The sequence below is a fragment of the Choloepus didactylus genome, chromosome 2 (genome assembly GCF_015220235.1).
Source record: "Choloepus didactylus isolate mChoDid1 chromosome 2, mChoDid1.pri, whole genome shotgun sequence".
Taxonomy (NCBI): domain Eukaryota; kingdom Metazoa; phylum Chordata; class Mammalia; order Pilosa; family Megalonychidae; genus Choloepus; species Choloepus didactylus.
This window is the reverse complement of record NC_051308.1, coordinates 96,421,311-96,439,523: the sequence shown is the minus strand read 5'-3', so window position 1 is coordinate 96,439,523 and position 18,213 is coordinate 96,421,311. Positions and strand designations below refer to the sequence as shown.

At 50.2% G+C, this 18,213-nt stretch overlaps 1 protein-coding gene across 8 annotated transcripts in view; it reads right to left on the bottom strand.

The window, feature by feature from the left end:
• Positions 1-1,078: 1,078 nt before the first annotated feature.
• GPR161 (G protein-coupled receptor 161) overlaps positions 1,079-18,213 on the bottom strand; it is a 44,564-nt gene continuing 27,429 nt past the window's right edge. For all 8 annotated transcript variants that reach the window (XM_037825418.1, XM_037825422.1, XM_037825420.1 and 5 more), the window contains 4 exons: positions 12,324-13,048; positions 7,164-7,268; positions 4,100-4,219; positions 1,079-2,175 (listed from right to left, as the gene is read on the bottom strand). In XM_037825418.1, the coding sequence (XP_037681346.1) occupies positions 1,910-2,175; positions 4,100-4,219; positions 7,164-7,268; positions 12,324-13,048 (1,216 nt within the window). In that variant the 3' untranslated portion in view covers positions 1,079-1,909. The remainder of the gene's footprint in view (positions 2,176-4,099; positions 4,220-7,163; positions 7,269-12,323; positions 13,049-18,213) is intronic.

Here is an 18,213-nt window from a genome sequence, read left to right as displayed (position 1 = left end):
CTGACTCCCAGTTAGAATCTAGGCCAGTGCCTGGCACCCAGCCGACTGGGAATAAGCTGTTGCATGCAGTTGAGTCTTGCTTTTTATCCATTCTGAAGGTAGCAGACCAGGGAACCAGCCAACCATTGGGTTCTGCCACACAACAAAAAGACACTGCCCTCACCAGAAGCTAGCTAGATCCAAAAGAAAACACCGGGAAGGTAATTCACTAGTAGCAGTTACAGCTAGACCTCATTGGAATCTGCCCTCTCCTGACCACCTGGAATTCTGAAGGCAGGGAAAGGTCCACATTTAACTTACTTAATCGTCCAGGCTGAAGGACAGATGCAGGAGGAGATTCAGTGACTTCTCAAGTCACCACAGCAACTACTCCAACAGTTTCAACTGTTGTTCCAACTCAGAGAAGTTTAACCATTCAAACCACAATTCTACTGTTCTTTTCCACTTCCACCTTTGAGGAAGGATCCCTCTTCCTCTGCTTATGTGTCTTGGTGGTTGGCACTGGAGCAGGACTGTGCTCTAAACAGACAAGTCAGATAAGGACATAGGACCCTGGGACCTGGCAGTGCTTCATCCGTCTATTAGAAACTGCACTCAAAGAACATACACAAATGTTGTCTGCGGCACTTTTTTTTTTTCCTATCTCTAATTTACAAATTCAGAGAACGTCAAATTAGATCAGTGCTAGAAATGATCCTGGAGACCATTCACTCCAACTTCACTCCCTTTCTCTATTTTACAGATGGCCGAGAGGAGATAAGAGGCCCCAAATGGCATGTGGAGTCAGAGGCAGAGGCAGAGTGGGCTGAGAACCCGGGTTGCTGACTCCCAGTCCAGTGCTCTTTCTATTCCATCCTATCTTATGCTGCCCAGGGTTGTAATAATAGTAACTGTTATACTTGGGAGTATTCCCTGGGGAACTGGAGCTATTCTATTTGGCAACTCACAATATCACAAATAGAATCTATTCAGTGAGGCTTTCCTATGTGAAAGGGGTTTCCTCCAATAATAACATCTCTATTTCCTGGCCGTGCTTGGCACCATGGCCCCATTCAAGCTTGCTAAGATAGTGATGTGTCCTAACCAAATGGTTTTTTTTTTCCAATTCTGAAAATGAAACACTTGGTACCTGCCCCTTCCTCCTGTCTTTTATAGTGGTTTCTCCCTTCTTTTGAAATTCCAAAGTTATCTGTCAATAGGGAGGTGGGCAGGCTAGGCGCTGGGTCAGCAACGGCAGCCCCAGCCTGTGGCCTCTGCCCAGGGGCCTGTAGGCTGCCCCTACAATCACCAGCAAGTGACTGCACTGAAAGTGAGGTTGCAACCAGGACACGAGGTGCAGGAACGTGATCTGGGGGGCTCTGCTCCTGGCTTCTCTCTCTGGAGCCCACTTAGTCTAGAACTGATGGCCTCCAACTGCCTGCATCAACCATGCAGAAACCCAGGGGATGATCTTGCTTTGTTAAGAAGTGCCATCCTCCAACATGCACTGGGAAGGGATTTCTCCCGAGAGCCTCTGGGACGGTACGTGGTTGGAATCCCAGGAGACGGGTTGTGAAGATGAAGTAATCCATATGGTGGTTTCCTTCCAAGCCCAGGGTCTCTAGTGCCCCCTCTATGCCACAGTTCCCAAAAAGTCAAGGCCACACACACCTCCAATTGCTTTTCTTTGTGCTTTAGGTGCCTCTGGTCCTATCACCAAGACCTAGAAGCTGCCCGTGGATGGTTTTACAGCAGACATGAAGTTGCTGGTTGTACACATTGTTTTCACCCTTTTCTTTGGGTGGCTGCACACCAGATGTTCCTCCCACTGTACACACTGACATGCTCACGGGGCACCGACACAGTCGATGATGGAAATTCCTCCACAGGACAGCATCTCCAGCTCTGGCCCCAGGCCCCCTTGAGGCCCTCACCTCTGTTCTGCAGCTAAAACGTTCCCTTCTTCAATGCTCTGCAGCTGGAGCCTCTGACTTGCGAGAGTTCTGCTGCCTCGGCGGCCCCCAAAGCCAACCCCCGGAACAGTCCGTGCTGCAAACAAGACCCCTGGCAAAGCCTCTTCCCCAAATAAGTTGATTTTGGCCTCAGCCTCAATGGCTTTGGCCAAGCTGGCTGCATAACTGTCCAAAGATTTGTGCACTTCAGCTTTCACATGAAGAATAGAGTTCTTGGCAGCTTCTGAGGGAGAAGACAGAGAAGAGGTTAGCCAGGGATCCAGGACCAGGGACTATTCCAGACTGTGCCTCCTGCTGTTTCCCTGTACCAACAAAGGGAGGCAAACAGCGGATAAAGGCAAGGGTTCTGAAGTCAGATTCCCTAAGCCAGACCTTTGACCCTCTACAGACTACCTGGGAAATCTCAGAAAAGTTCTTTAGTCTAGCCTCCGTCTCATCTGTAAAGAAAGGATAGTTACTAGGATAATTGAGATAATTCCTTCTACATTGCTTAGCCTAGGTCTGGCCCATAGAAAGGGCTTGATAAATACTTTCTGTCAATGATAATTCAAATTTTACGTCTTGGAGAAGAGTTCTCTGATCTTTCAGCAACCTGAAGCAGCATGATGTCTATGGATATAAACTTCCACAGACCCACAGGTCCTCTCTTCTCCTCTCCATACTCACTCAGAAATTCCCCAAAGTCCTGGAGAACCTCAGAGTTAGAAGCAACCTAAAGGTTCGAACACCCTATCCAGGATTAGGACCCCTGACAACTGAAATGAAAAGAAGAGAGGAACAGGGAGGTGCCTCCAGTTTCATACGCAGTGCCGTATTACTCTTAACCCCATTGCCTATTTCTCTCCGGTCACTCTGGAGAGAAATCTTATCCCCTACTCCTCACATTTTCTGGAGAGAAGGCAACTTACATCCCACTCTCAAGGGGTAAGAGAATGGGAGGGACAAGTGTAGCCTCTCTCTGCCCTGCCACCACTTGCTCTTCCCCCGAGGAGGAGGAAAATGACAGCATGAGGGTGCCTTGCTCAGCCTGCAGAGGGCACTTGCTGAACTGCCGTCCCCCACGCAGGAGGCTTGATGGGGCAGGCTGGGCCCTAGTGGGCTGGGGGTCCTGGGGAGGGCGCCAGTTCCTTTCTTTTTATACAGAGGTGACATATTAGAAAGTCCACGTGGCTGCTGGTCCAAGCCCTGTTCTTCAATCCACTCTGCCAATAAAGCGGATGATTTGATATGTGACTCTCATTCTCTCTACCTGACCTTTCTGATGACCTCTCAATTCATTCTGAACTCGGTGAAGGGGATAGTAGAAGTGTTACTCCTAACTGAAAACTGCCAGGATCCATGCTCATGTTCCTCCTTCCACATTTCCATAGAACGTACATCTTAAAAGCCCCTGGACTCTTCCACCACATCCACAGCCAAGTCACGTGGATGGGTCCTTTCTTTGTGATATGCAGGGGAAATAAATTCTTACATCTGCGGGCAGCCTGGGGGGGCCCTTCTTTGCCACTCTTCCAACCAGCATGTCTGGAGGGAAAACTAGACCCCAAATTCCATAAGGGACAAGGATACTGGGGGCTGAGTTCAGAACCGGCAGTGTAGAAAATGCAGGGACTGGACTACAGCAAAACTCTTTTCCCTCACAGGACTCAGGTGACCTCATCAGTTTTGGGGGCAACAGATAATCAAGACGGCAGCCTCTGCCTCCAGCGAAGCAGGTGCACTCATCGGGCCATTATTTCCATTTTCCACTTGAGGAATCAGGCTCAGAAAGGGCAAGTTCAGATTTATAACCAGGCATCATCCATAAAGGAAAGGTCAAGTCTGGGTTCAAGGCTAACAAACTATGGAGGGCTCAGGAACTTTTATCCAATCTGGCAACTTCCTGGGGGGGCAGGTGTGAATCAGGAACTGAGCTGTTAAACTGTGTGTGCATCTGTCAACGCTGAGTCTGACAGCCGGTGTCTGACAGCCTTAGGTGCTACGTGCTCTGAGGATTGGAGTGACTGAGGACTCAAAGGAGACCAGGAGGGTTGCGAGTAGTCATGGGGCGGGCCAAGGTGATGGGGTTGGGGGCAGGACTGGGCCAAGGGCTTTTCCTAAGATCATTTCCTTTCCCCTGTTTTCCTGAAGCAGTCACAGACACCAACCTTTAATTTGCTCCACTTCATCCTCAAATGTCACCGAGCTCCTTCTCTTGGGCGGGCAAGTACAGTGTGAGGGGGGGTTCTCATCGGATATGTAGTCTTCAAGCAGCATCACATCCGTGCCTTAAACAAAGGGCAGACTGTGCACACATAACTGACAATATCAAGTTCTCCTCGCCCCCTCTGTCAATCTGCTACTGTCCTCCTCCTCCCTTTCTCAACACCCCTGAATCCCTCTCTCCCATTTATTCAAACTCATAATCAGGGACTCATAATCTATTGTATTTGCCCAAGAAACACCCTGTCCCATTTCAGGAAGTTTGCAGAAAGCCGGTGGGGCTGTTTCAGACACACACAAAAATACAGCAACATCATCCAAGGCAGTGGGGTATGTGCCACAGCGGGAACAGCACAGAAGTGTGAAATCTGCCGGACCTGGTGTAGAGGGACCTGGTGTAGAGGGACCTGGTGTAGAGGGGGCGAGAGGAGCAGGGCAGAGGGGAGGAGGGAGCTTCATCAAACGGATCATTATATTCTGAGTAATTCTTTCTACCACTGTACTTAAATACTTTGTTGTTAATTAAACATTTAAAACTTCAAAACGTAAAGTTCTGTGGGAACCAAAAAAGGATGAAAAAATATGTCCCCCCAAAATTGGGGAAATAAAGGCAGAGGTAGGTAAGTCCTCACAGAGCGAGCCAGGCAGAGCAGGCCTGCTGCCCCTGCCTCCCTCCCCTGCCCGGCTCGCTCTACCAGAACTTACCTAACTCAGAACAGGCCCTGAAGTCAGCCTGCCTGTGCGCTCCTGGCCTGGCACTGGGACTGAATAGCAGCGCCTGGCTTTGTTTTGTCTTAGTCTCCAGCTTTCAATCCATCGAGGCTCTAATGCTCAGGAAATGAAGAAACAAGAGAAGCCTGGAGCTCCTCTGTTGTGGAACGACTTTGCAAAGTCGGTACTACCCTGCCTACAGAAGGGGCACAGCTTTGGTAGGACTGCATTTCACACCCCAGCACATCAGTACAAACATCAGCCCCAGAATGGGTAAAAGATACAGCTGGACACCACAGCTTTTCCCACCAACATGGAACCGAGAACGTTATCAACTCAGGGCACACCCAGCCTTGCCCATCTGCCTTCCCCTCAGGGCTGCAGAGGGTCCCCAGGAGGTGGGATTTACTGCTTCCCAGGATCGGCCAGGAACAGGCTCCCACAACGAAGCAGATTGCTTGGGGAGAGGAGTGGCCCTGGGCTTGGGAGATCCTGCAGGGAGTTGCTAAAGGCAGGGTGGTTGGAAGGTTGGCACTTCTTCAGGGAAGACAGTTTCTCAGAGGAAGTGGAGCAGAGCATGGAATGGTGATGACATGAATGTCTGACCTGTGCAGAGGGCTTCCTCTGAGCCAGGAGCTCACGTCACTGCTTTACGTTCATTATGCCTTTTACTTCTCACAACAACTCCTTGGTATAGGGTCTATTACCCTCATTTCACAAATAGGGAAACTAAGGATTAGAAGAAGATTAAGCAACTTGCTTAAAGTAATACAGCTAGTAAAAAGCCAAATGAACACACACACCCACGCATACAACTAGCTCACACACAGGCACCACACTGCACCCCAGACCTGCTGGGTAAGCCTCAGAGGACACTGGGCCTTTGGGCTTCCTGCGAGTCAGGCGTGCAGCCCCGAGGTGAGTTCTAGATCAAAAGTGGCCAGAAACCAGACTTCTGCAAGCTCCCAGCGCGGTGGGCCCAAGAGAGCTCACCCCTCTGCCCCTACCCTCCTCCCAGGGATGCCATGGGCCTGTGACGAGCTCAGGACCCGCGGGCTCCCATGTTTTTGAGCCAGGCTGAGAGGTGGAGATGGGCCCCCAGGAACAGCTCCTTTTTCTCAGGATTCTTTCAGGTAGGAACACGCCAAGTGAGCAGAGTTCAGCTTCCCTTCTGAGGCAGCCGATCTTTCTGGAACTTCTAAGTCAAAGAGCCCATTGGCTGTGGCCAGGTGGGCATGGGGGAAAGTCTCCCATCCTGACCACTGACCTGAGCCTGCTCTGGCACTGTGTGAGGGCCAAGGGCTGCAGGGCCTGAGAGATGGGGGAGAGCTTGCGAGAGGGCTAGGACAACACGGCCAGCTGATACCCTGGGCTGGCAGACAGCACCTGGGGTTCCTGGGTTCCCATTTACCTTTAGCTGTGGTGGAGTCCAGTGCTCGTTCCGGGCGGGGTGCCTCGGCTCTTCTGCTCGCACCCCACTCCAGCCCACCTGATGTTTACATGTGTGTGGATGGGAGTGGGTCCCTGGCCCACCCTGTCAGCCTGCTGTCGGTCCACACAGACGAGGGGCCGCCCCCTGCAGGCCCCACACTGTCGCCCACCACAGCCTATACCCTGCAAACCAGTGGCCATTTTCTGAGACTTTCTTTTCCTTCCACTCCCTCTCCTAGGAAATTGCTATAGGTTTTTTTTTTTAATTCACAAATTTGCATTCTCCCCATGCTGAATTCTCCGTCCCTGCCTCCAGCCCTTGATTTGGGATCAGTATCTTATTTGTCTGCTCTCTCTAAGGTGTCACTGTATATTTGCTCTCAGGTCGTCTTGTGGCTGTCTTTCAGAAAATGGTTATTTTATATGATTTGTCAGGGAATTTTTTGTAATAAATCATTTTTCTATTTAAAAAATCCAATTGGAGATTGAAAATCAGGCAGGCTGACTTCAGGGCCTGTTCTTGCCAATGGTTATTTTAATTACAGTAACAACTCACAATCATTTTGTATTTTAACTTTTCAAAAGCTTTCACTTAACTGCAACTCCCAATAACCCTGTGTGACAGAAAGAACAGGATCTGTGATTCCCACTTTCTAGAGGAGGAAACTGAGGCACAGAAAAGCAAGGTGACTGGGCTGGGGTCACAGAGCAGGTTGGGTTCGTGCCGGAGCCAGGAGTGGAAACCAGGCTGGTGATGCTGAGCCCCACGCTCTCCCCACACACGTGGGAACCTTCCCTCCCACCAGCCCTCGTTCCAGCATCATCGGGAAACACAGCAGGTGGGAGGGCGGTGAACCTGCGCGTTACCTGAGTCCTGGGAGCAGCTGAAGCCAGTGTCCCCGGTGCTGCTGCTGTGTCCCAGGGGCTGTCCACCTGCCATGAGCGCCGTGAGGTGTGGGGACAGGCCCAGGTCTGAAAGGCAAAGCTGGCATTGAAGGAGCATCTGCACTCTGACAAGGCAGGCCCGGCACCTGCCCTGGGCCACCCAGCCATGGCCTGCTCTCCTGAGTCTTCCCCCAGGCCTCACCTCCTGCTCTCCTGGTTTCAGCTCTCCCCTGCACCATGTGCTCTCAACCTACAGAAAGACTGGCAGACCTCAACTCCTCTTCCCCACGGCCCCCCTTGCTCCTACCCCAGGGGCGCTGCATTCTAATAGGAGTCTCTGGGGTCCCCCGAGGGGAAGTTCTCATGACGATGTCAAACATCAACGAGGCAGGTGGGAGAGAAAATGTGAGAAAAGTCTTGCGAGATCTTCCAGTTAAACATGGTGGATTGAACATCCATATTTACTCCTGAACTCCTATTTGAATGACAGAAAAAGTATTTTTTTTTAAAAAAGGCTTAAACCCCAAAGAGGGAAAGAATCTTTGGAACCTAGAGAGCAAATGGTTGAATGTGAAGAAACTGACCCAGGAAAGAAGTGAGGTCGGCAGTGGGGGAGGCCTGGGAGGAGGCTGATTCTCACCCAGGGCCCCCAAAAGCTCAGGAACGGGGGACCCCCACGAGCCTCTGCAGGCAGGGGGAGCTCAGGGAAAGTCTCCACAGGAAGCAGCTGGGTCCCTCCACTGCTCTTCCCCAGTCTGGACTGTGGGCGACACCAACCAGGGCTGGCAGAGACCAGAGAGCGGGAACCAGGGGGGCTCTGGCCTCGGGGACACCAGGCACAGCTGAGGGCAGGGGTAGCACAGTAAAAGCCAAGGAAAATAAGTGAGAGTCCATGCATTTAACAGTGGAACCCCTGACCCCTCACCCCATTTAATCTGCCCAGGAGACTGGAGAACTCTTCCCAGAGAAAACCAACCAACCTAGAGAAAAACCTGCAGAGACTGAGAGCTGATGCCCTGGGAAACGGCCCAGCCCAAACCACCTCCCTGCCCCCACCACCACCCGGGGCTTCCCAACGGCTTCTAGGGCCCCAGTAAAGATGAAGGATGGCCAAGACACTGAAGGAAAGTCTCTAACATGAAAGATGGAGGAGAGGGAAGGAGGGGAGGGGAGAGTGGGAGAGAGGAAGGAAGGAAGGGAAGGAAAGGAAAAATGAATCTCAGAGGAGCTAATGCAGGGAGCTTAAGAAAAAATTATAACTGGGATCCTAAGATAATGGATCCAAGCAAAAAAGGAGCCGGAGTCTACAAAAAAGGAACATGGGGATAGCAAAACAAAAAAGAGCTCCCAGAAATGAAGAACATAGAACACAAAGTCAAACCCCTTTACGCCTCATGAGGAAGACCCACTGCCTAGTAGATTTAACACCCTACCATAAAAGATAGCCCTGTATTCTTTTACAGTATACTTGGAGATAGAAGGCTCCATTCTTTCATTATATCCCAATTCTTCTGAGTACCAGGTGACATACCATACTCTTTCTTTTCCCTGGAGCCAAGCCAGAAACAATGGTGGTGGAATGAAGGGCAGGATACACTTCATAGCAGGCCTCCCCCAGAACTTTCGTTCCAACAAATTTGGGAATCCCACCTTGGCAAAGGGCCTGCCCCTCTCCTGGAGGCTGGTACAGAGGGCAGAGACCAGAGAGAACCCCAAACACCTCCCCTGCCACGTGATCATTCCCTCCAGGACCCCCCAGAATCTTGATCAGAACCTGACTGTGCCTCAGCAGAAGGCCTGGGCTGGGGACTGGAGCCGGGGCGGGGTGGGGGTGGAGGGATCCACTCCCAACTGGGATGGGTGAAGCCAAAGTGGGTTTTGAACAACATCTCTGAGGCTGTGGTGAAAGCCAGGAACATGCCCTGGTTTCCACCAGTGGGGGGAACCATCCGAGCCAGACCAGTGTGGCTCGGCTAAGAGGCCAGGAAACGGGGCCGCCAGGTGGCAGCTCTCTATTCTGTGTTTATCCAGTTTTCCACTGGAGAGTGGGAGCAGTTCACCCCGGGAGTTCTCACATGAACACACAATATACCTACCGGGCTGGGTCCAACCCAACCTCTAAAAAAATAAAATAAAAAAGAAAGAAACAAAGCAAGGCAAAAAGGGACAAGCCCCAGGGATCAGGTTTGTGGCCCTCCAGAAGCCTGGGATGGCTAGAATTGTTATTAATGCCTTTTAGAAGTGAAAAGAAGGGGCACAGATTATGGGGTGAAGCAGGCACTTTGAAGTACTCAGAAGACCTCTAAGTGCCACTAGGAAGCTAACTGGGAAAAGCAAGGCAGGAAAATTCAAAGGCCCCAGTATCGCCCTTTCCTCTCTTGAGCCCGAATCTCTCAAAGGAGCTGGGACAAGACATTTTCCTCTGGGTACGTGTGAGTCAGTGTCCTTCCCAAGGCTCCATCCCTAGTTATGGGAGCTTCACCCATCAGCCCCCTTCAGAGCAGCGTTTGGAGAGGCTGCCCTCCTGCCCTGCCCACGCCACCTTCCAAGTCTGCCCTGGGCTCGAGGCCTGGGCTCTCCTGCCCTGTCTGGAGTGAAGGGTCAGGACCTGCGGGTGGAAGAGTTGCTGGAGGAGCTGTTGCCCTTTCTCCTGAAGGCTCCGTCTTTGCTCCGACCACCTGTAGTTGTCACCTGCCAGCTTTGATTTGTGGCTTGGCATCCTAAGACCACATGTTAGCATTTAGCTCATCTTTCAGCACTGGAAGTCAGGGCCCACCCAAGGGCTGCCTGGTACACTGTGAGGTGGCACTGCCTGGCAACCTGCAGGTAGCCCTGAGATATAAATTCCTAGGTAGTCCCCCCATGGGAACCTGCTATTGTGACCTCACAAGCAGAAAGTATTTTGGTAGCTTAGTGGTAGCTGGCACTCTAGGGAAAATCTGAGCCTTTGCACTTCTTCAGTCTGGGGCTAACAGATTGAGAAAAGCAAAATCCATTGATTGTTATGGCTGAAGACAGCTACGTATGAAATAAACAACATGACGGTGTGTTTATACAACTCCTGGCATCCCAGAGTCAGCCGGGAAGCTTCAGATATTTGTGGAATCCCACTTCTCCTTTGCTCATAAGCACTGTTTAGGAAAGTTATAATTCCATTTACTAATTTATTTGGCCAAAACTTGGCAGGTGCTCATGCAAATGGAGAGCAGTAAAACCAAGACAGAACCTCCACATATTTCCGGCTGGCTTTGGAATGGATCATATCATCTTTCTTACCCTTTGCCAGTGCTGAGAGTATGCATGTTCTCTGGGGGTGAATGAGGTGGCCAGTGAGCAGAGGAAGCAGATGTGGGTTAAGGAATCTACTGCAGATCAAAGTCACACATACAGAGCGCATTAAGCCAGTGTCTGGCCAGCCCTGGCTCAGGCGGAGGGACCAGGGACTTGAGGTGGAAGTCAGGATTTTCCTTCCTGATCAGAAAGGCGGTCATCATTCCTGGCATGGACAACACAGGGTGTGGAGCTGGGACGGGGCCCCGTGTTCTGCTTTGTTTCCAAGTCTCTTACTGATGCCGTGACCTCCCGGGGGACCCGGCCCTTCAGGGAAGAGACCACAGATTCCATTCCTGGGGAAGGCTGACAACTCAGAACCCAGCATCCCACAAGCTCGTCAACCCAGAAAATCCCACAAGCTCGTCAACCCAGAAGCATCCCACAAGACTGCACTTCCCCAAATGAGGATAAGACTGCCAGCTGCCTTGGACTTGCCAACTCAGACCACAGCTGGTGTTTTTCTGCCTGTTCTCACAGCCTCAAAGACTCTTCCCAGGATAATCACTAGTGACTTACATGGAAAATCTTGGCCCAAAAGGCAGATGTTTCTTTTTTGTTCTATCTACCCTCTCCTCCTTCATTGTCTTTCCTCATTTTTTCCTTCCGCATTCTTAACTTCATTTGAAATAGAAAACATCTACTATTTTTTGCCTAGAACATGAGCAATTTTACAAAAGCTAAACAAATAAGTTCATCATTGGAATGAAACCATCCCTGAATGCATTCCTGGCCCCCAACTAATACTTGGAAGCACGGGCTTGCAAGCGGCAGGGGGCAGGCATTTCAATGGTTAAAATACAAGGATACAGGGAGTTTTTTCTCCTATGGTCAAACAGTGACCAAGACTTCCTTTCTCTCTCAAGAAGTAACATTCCGTCAATCCATGAAATAAATTGGTGATTTCTTTTAATTGCCACAGGGAAAGCATTTTCTAACATCACTACCACTGACTACTCATGATAATTAGGAGTTGTTATTTCCTTCCGGCCCAATGAAGAGGAAAAATGAACTAGAGAGGTTTGATGATTTGCCCAGTCATCAGGTAAGAGGGTAGCACTGCAGTCTGAGCTGGCTCTTTCCATAAGTATGACATGCTAAGTGCCTCCAAAATCTCTCTTGCACCCTAGTCTCTGACTAGAGAAATTCCTCTGGGTCTCACCAAAGGTGGTGGAATTGTCTCTAGAAACCCACGAGCACAAATCAGTTACAGATGGGGGAGCAGCCATACTCATAAAAGACAGTGACATTTCAGCTGGGGGTGGGGACTGCGGTTTGGCAGTGACTCACCCTGAATTACCAGGGGCAAAACGAGGAGTCCCCGACTTTTGAGGAAAGGTACCCAAGGCGGAGTACGTCTGGGGGTGACGGAGTGGTGGGATGAACAGCTGAGGTGCTGAAAAGAGGGGACACTGAAAGGGAAGGGTTAGCCAAGGAGAGAAGGTAGCCTGGTCCATACTGAGAATTCCTTTTTCTCTAGTGTAGAAATAACTATAATCCTGAGGCCAGTGGGTCATGATGGGAGTAACGAAAGGATTTCTGAATTGTGATGGCCTCTGCCCAATTCCTCGGGAATGCACTTCAGGGGGTTAGGCTGGCCTCCTCATCAGCTTGCTCTGAAACTGCTCTTAAACTAGACAATCACAGTGGGCACCCTGGGATGTTCTTTCTCCAAGGAAATCTGTGCTTTGAACTTTAAGGCCACTGTCGGTCTGAGAACCCACCCACCAACACATCAGAGCAGCTGACAGGGCCGCAGGCTACACCTGCTTTCGGGGTGGGCATCCCTTTCCTGACAAGTTCCCGAGTTACCTGTGATCCTGTTGGAGATGCTGAAGAGCCTGGATGTCCTCTGTCGCTGCACAAATGGCTCCCGGTAATATCGGTCCCCAAAGCACATGCCCAGTAGCTCCTTGCGCACCGTCTTGTTCCAGAGTCCATAGATGAGGGGGTGGCAGATGGCGCTGGTGAAGGAGAGCCAGGTGGCCCACGTCTCCAGGGTCGGGGAGACATAGTTCTTCCCCCAGAGGGCCTCGGAGGTGATGACAACCATGTAGGGGCCCCAGGTGACCATGAAGGCACCGATGACCACCAGGATGGTGATGAGGGCTTTGCACTGATTGGCCGAGTAGACCACGCCCTGGAAGGCGTTCCTCCTGCTGCCCGAGGAGGAGGTGGAGGTGCTCGAATTTTTCCTCCCGTTCCTCTGGGCATCCTCCTCCACGATGACCACACTGCCACAGTGCACCTTGCGTGCCTTGACCCTGGCCACGCGGAAGATGAAGCCATAGCACACCAGCATGACCAGAAAGGGGAACAGGGCACACCAGATCTGCCAGAAGGCCGTGTAGCCAGGCTCCCGGTGCCAGGCAGCCACACACATCCACTTGAACTTGTCAAACTCCACCGAGGACCAACCAAATAAGGGTGGCAGGCAGCCAACGAGGGAGTGAAGCCAGATGTAGACCAGGGCCATCACGGCCCGGTTCCCTGTGATCTTCATGGGGTACATCATGGGGTACAGGACGGCATAGTAGCTAGAGAAAGGATGGAGGGAGGAGAGAGAGAGAAGTCAAAAGGGAAAGAAAATGAACCAGGCGTGGACTCCCGCAGCTTCCCGGGTAGTGAGCGCTGTTGAATTTTTCTTGTCCCACTCAGCCATGGGGGGACTGCTTCTAAAAGCAGCACCTTCTCCCACCCCTCCCCAGACATGTCACATCCGGTTCTGCATTACGCAGTTCTGTAGGACTCTTCATCGGCGAAGAGCTGGATGCCAGAAAGAGCACAGAGCTCAGGCAGCCCTGTTTCCAAGTCTCCATGTGAGAGCACATCCCTACTTGGGGGTGTGGCTAGTCTTCAGGCATCTACAGGGTCAGGCCAGGTCACCTCTGCTATTGTTGATATTAATCCACTGAGATCAGGTTTCAGGGGATCAGTAAGAACCAGAATGTCTAAGGACGACAGGGTTCGTTCAGTCGGTGACGATTTATGGAAGGCCTGCTACGTGCCAACCACTGTGCCAGGTTAACTAGCAATACAGGTGAGACAGGAGGGAAGACAGACACATAAGCAGAGTGCGAAGACTCTGGAGTGGTAAGGGCTATGTGAATCCTCACAACAACTTTAATTGGTGAGTACCATTATTATCCTCATTTTACAGGGGAGGGAATGAAAGCAGAGAACAGCTCAATAACCTGCCCCAGATAAGTGGACAAAACAAGCTACAAACCCAGTCAGATTGACTCTACGGTCCCCAAATGCACATGCCCAGTAATTCCTTGCAAACCGTCTTGTTCCAGAGTCCACAGAGCAGGGGACGGCTCTCGATCCCTCGGCTCTGCCCTGGAGGCCTAGCGTGCTGCTGGTGGGACACCTGACCCAGACTGGAGGGCCAGAGCAGACTTCCTGGAGGAGATGACACATGAGACCCTAGTCGGAAAAGATCAGCAGGAACTGGCCGACAACCAGCCCGGGCAGAAAGCTTCGCTGGCGAGGCATGACAGTGTGATCTGAGGGTGGTGCACAAGGTGGCACACAGAGAGGTACAGCCAGGCAGGGGGCCGAGCCCCAGGCATGCAGCGCCTGGTCAGCCCAGCTAACCGTAGGCTGAGCCTCAATCACCACCCTCCCATCTTCTCCACGGGAAAAGGTGCTTAAATGAACAGGACATTCTCCCGAGGGCAATGTGCGGAAAGGCAGGGGTGCCGCAGGGTGCTGTGAGGTGACTGTGACTCTGGACCTCACTCATCACCTGCAAAGCCGCCCCCTTCTCTGGGACATCCCTGAGTCACCCTTAGGCACCAGCAGCTCAGGGACGAGGCCACGAGCCTGAACAGCTACATGCTGATGGGGCAGACTCTCATGGAAACACTGCCTCCTCAGTCTACACCCTCTTTTAAGGTCTCCTCATCACGGGTAAGCCCGGGGCTGCCATATGCCTAGGCCACGATCTAGTCTGCAAAGAGAGAGTTTCGGGGTATGGGGCCTGAGGAAGAATTAGAGAATAAGTGCATGACACCTAGGGTAGCACTATTACTGTCTTGCACTGATATCCTAGTTTGCATCTTACCAAGGCCACGCAGCCAGTGAAAGCAGCACGTCTTTGGAGTTAGAAATCCCTGGGTTCAGATGGCGGTTCTGCTCTTTACTACCCGTGTGACATTGGACAACTGATTTAACCTCTCAGAGCTTCAGTTCCTCCATCTGTAATATGGGAATTACAGTACCTATGTCACAGGTCTGCTCCAAGGACGAAGTGAGGGAGGTAGAGAGAGGGCATAGAAGGCCTAGAGGCAGAGCTGCCTGTCCATTAGCCTCTCTCCTTCCACCCTGACGACAGAATCCGCTTGGTGTTCACGCTCCTGCAAAACTGCCATGACCCAGGGGTGTGAACCAAGCCAGTATGGTGGTCTGTCCCCTTGCCAAGTGGTGAGACAATGGCCTGGGACACCATTCTTACAAATGAAATGTGAGCAAAGTTTGTTGGGGTGGGACTGCAGGGCGTGGCCAGAAGGTTTCCTTCACTTTTTTTTTTTAAACTGTTTTTTCCATACACTACTCAATCCATCCAAAGTGTACAGTCGATGGCTCTCAGTATAATCACAGAGTTGTGAATTCACCACCACAATCAATTTGAGAACATTCTCATTGCTCCCCCAAAAAAACAAACAAAAATATCTCATACACCTATTACTGATGCTTAGCATTGATACAGTGCCTTTGTTACACTTGATGAAAGAATATTACATTACTGTTAACTATAGTCCATAGTTTGCATTAGGTATATTTTTTCCCATACACCACCCTATTATTAATACCTTATAAAAGTAACGTGCATTTGTTCTAGGCCATGTAAGAACTTTCTTATATTTGTCCCTTCACTTTTCTACTTCTCTCTGCCCCTTTAAAAAATGTCCAGGCTCCTTAGGGGGGTCGTAGAGCTGCGTGTGGGAAGCCAGGCCCCGTCCCTCTCCCAAAGTCACAGAAATGATTATGACTTACAAGCTGTCCTCTGCAAGACATCCTTCTGGCTATTCTCAATATCAAGTTATCAATATCACTATTATTTTACCAAGACTCTTCCTTTATAGCACTCACTGACCAAGGTTCTAGCATGGGCAGTTCCAGTGGGACACGAACGTGGTTTCTCCCAGTGGAATCCTGGGGCAGCTCCCCCAGTCCCTGTGTCCCACCCGGATGCACAGACATGGGAGCTGGGGGCTGGCTCCAGAGGGGTGAGCTGCCATGTGTGCCCATGCCCTCCAGTGCCTGCTTTAGTTTTAGTTCTTTTTTGGGTTTTCTGGTAAAATTTATATATCTTGAGAAGCACAAATCTACACCTCTATCAAGATATAGAACATTCCCACATCTCCCTACTGAAAAATGGGTTTATGTTTTATCAAGCACACACTGGAAACTCCCTTTTTTAAACTTAGGTCTCCTTAGGCCTAGTTGCAGGTTCAAAGGAAAACAGAACAAAAGCAACTCCCTATTTCCCTACTGGCTAATAACACAGGCCAAGAGAGAGGAGCTTTCTTGCTTTCTGTGCAGTTAACTGTCTTCTGAGGCTTGCGATCTTTCCTCTAAGATGTTTTTAGATATGAGCCCAGGCACCACTCCTTGGTCCCCCAGAGGCTTTCAGGATGTCACGTGTAGCTGTGACAGGTATCACACTCTCAGGGGTTCCAGATGCTCAGCTTTCCTGCCACAAGACCAACTGCTTTCATAACAACCCATTTTAATTAAGATGGCTTCACTAAAAACACGAACAAAATATAAGCCAACCACAGCTACCTCGGAAAGGACACGTTAACTTACACCAAACAGTCTCCGAAAAGCACTAGAGCTCTTCACGTGACCATCCCACAGTCCTAGCTACTTTCTTTTATCAAAATACCAGTTTTACACCTAGAGTTCCATCCACCACAGCGTGGAATGAAAACTATTTTAAATGGACCTGGTTGTTCTCGCAGCTTCACAGCTAAGATAGAGCTGGCCGTGTTACTGACTTATTCACAATAAAACTCTCCACAGGTCTGATGACTGTCCTCAGCTGGCCTTTTTTCCACTTGGCTGGCTTAGGACACTGTAATTTAAATGGTGAATTTCCCTCCAGTCAGCTATTCTTTTTATATTTTCCCTTTGCTCTCTCTTCCTGGGGTGACAAGATGAAGTCTTTCGGTTCATCTGTCCAGACAATTTGACTGATTTCTTTAGCCAGGGTTCTCAACCGGGGGTGATTCTGCCCCCTGGGGACATTTGGCAGCGTCTGCAGACATTTTGGGCCCTCACAACAGGGAAGGTGCTACTGGCATCTGGCAAGTAGAGGTCAGAGATGAACTTCCTTCAATGCCCCGGACAGTCTCCGACAACAAAGAATTATCCAGCCCAGAATGTCAATCGTGCAGAAGGTGAGAAACCCTTAGCTCAGCTAACTGGTTGCTGGACTTACAGCGCTGACTCAGCAGGACAGTGTAATGATGACGCCAGGCTTTGCTAGCTCAGAACTGGGGGAAGCTACTTACTGCCATGCAGGCGACTTTGGGCAAATTCAATAAGGTCTCAAAATTTCACTTTGCTTGTCTGTAAAATGGGGGCTACCAGGGTTGTTGTGAGGATTAGCTGAGCCAAATGTCCTGTGCGGTGCCTGGCACGTGACAAACACGTACCACATTTAAGTCAGGTGCTGACCTCTGCCCCTGTTTTCCTCCTTCCACTTTCTACTTCCTTAATAATGTGCTCATCTCTCTTCCACCCCATTCTCTCCATTCTTCTTCCCTTTCCCTCTCCTACCTCACTATTTTCTCTCTTTCCTCTTTCTCTCTGTTCCTGTGTCTCTCTTACACACACACGCTTTCACAGACTCACACAAATTCCATCTTTAGGTTTCGAACTTAGAGGGCAGAATATGTGACCTTGAAACTTACTAACATCAAGTAAAATTAATTCCCAGGAACTAAGGAAGCAGGGGAAGGAGCATATAAATACTTTGTCTTACAGGATCATTTCTATGAACATGATCAAATTAGCTAGTCCTGTCAATTTGTGTTTTTAAGTCACATGAATGACCAAGAACCAAAAATAAATTGCATCTGCCATTAAAATATGTGAAGACAGCAAATTTCATAGCAGTCTACCTATTTTAGTCATAAAGATCTGACCAAACAACTGTGAATCCATCTTGCTTTGCTTGTGGGGGGAAATAAAATATTTTCCAAAGATAGCCAGCCCTTGATAATGTGCCATCACAGTGAGACAGGAGTCCTTTCTTGACAGACGGCTTTGTCACTGGTCAACTCTGGGCAACGCTGTGGGACCTGGCGGTGCCTGATCTAAGGAGATGAATCTGGTGCCGATTTGTTCATGTGCCTCCCATCAACCATGTCCATTTCCCGTGGACTCCAGCTGTGTCAGACACCACACGCTGCAGCACATACCCTATGCATTTTCACCACCTTCTGTCTCGCTTCCTCCTCTGTATGTCTGGCATCATAGACGTATCATACAGTCCTAAAATTATCCGATCATATGTCTAGCTCTTCTACACTATGAATTTCTCAGCATACCATCATTTATTCCAGCTCTGTATCCCCAGCACCAACCACAGTGCCAGGCACACTCCAGGTGGTCAATACTGTTTACAAAATGAATGAATGGAGGCTGTTCCTTGAGTCTGGAGGGCCGTTTCCTCCTCTTAGATAAT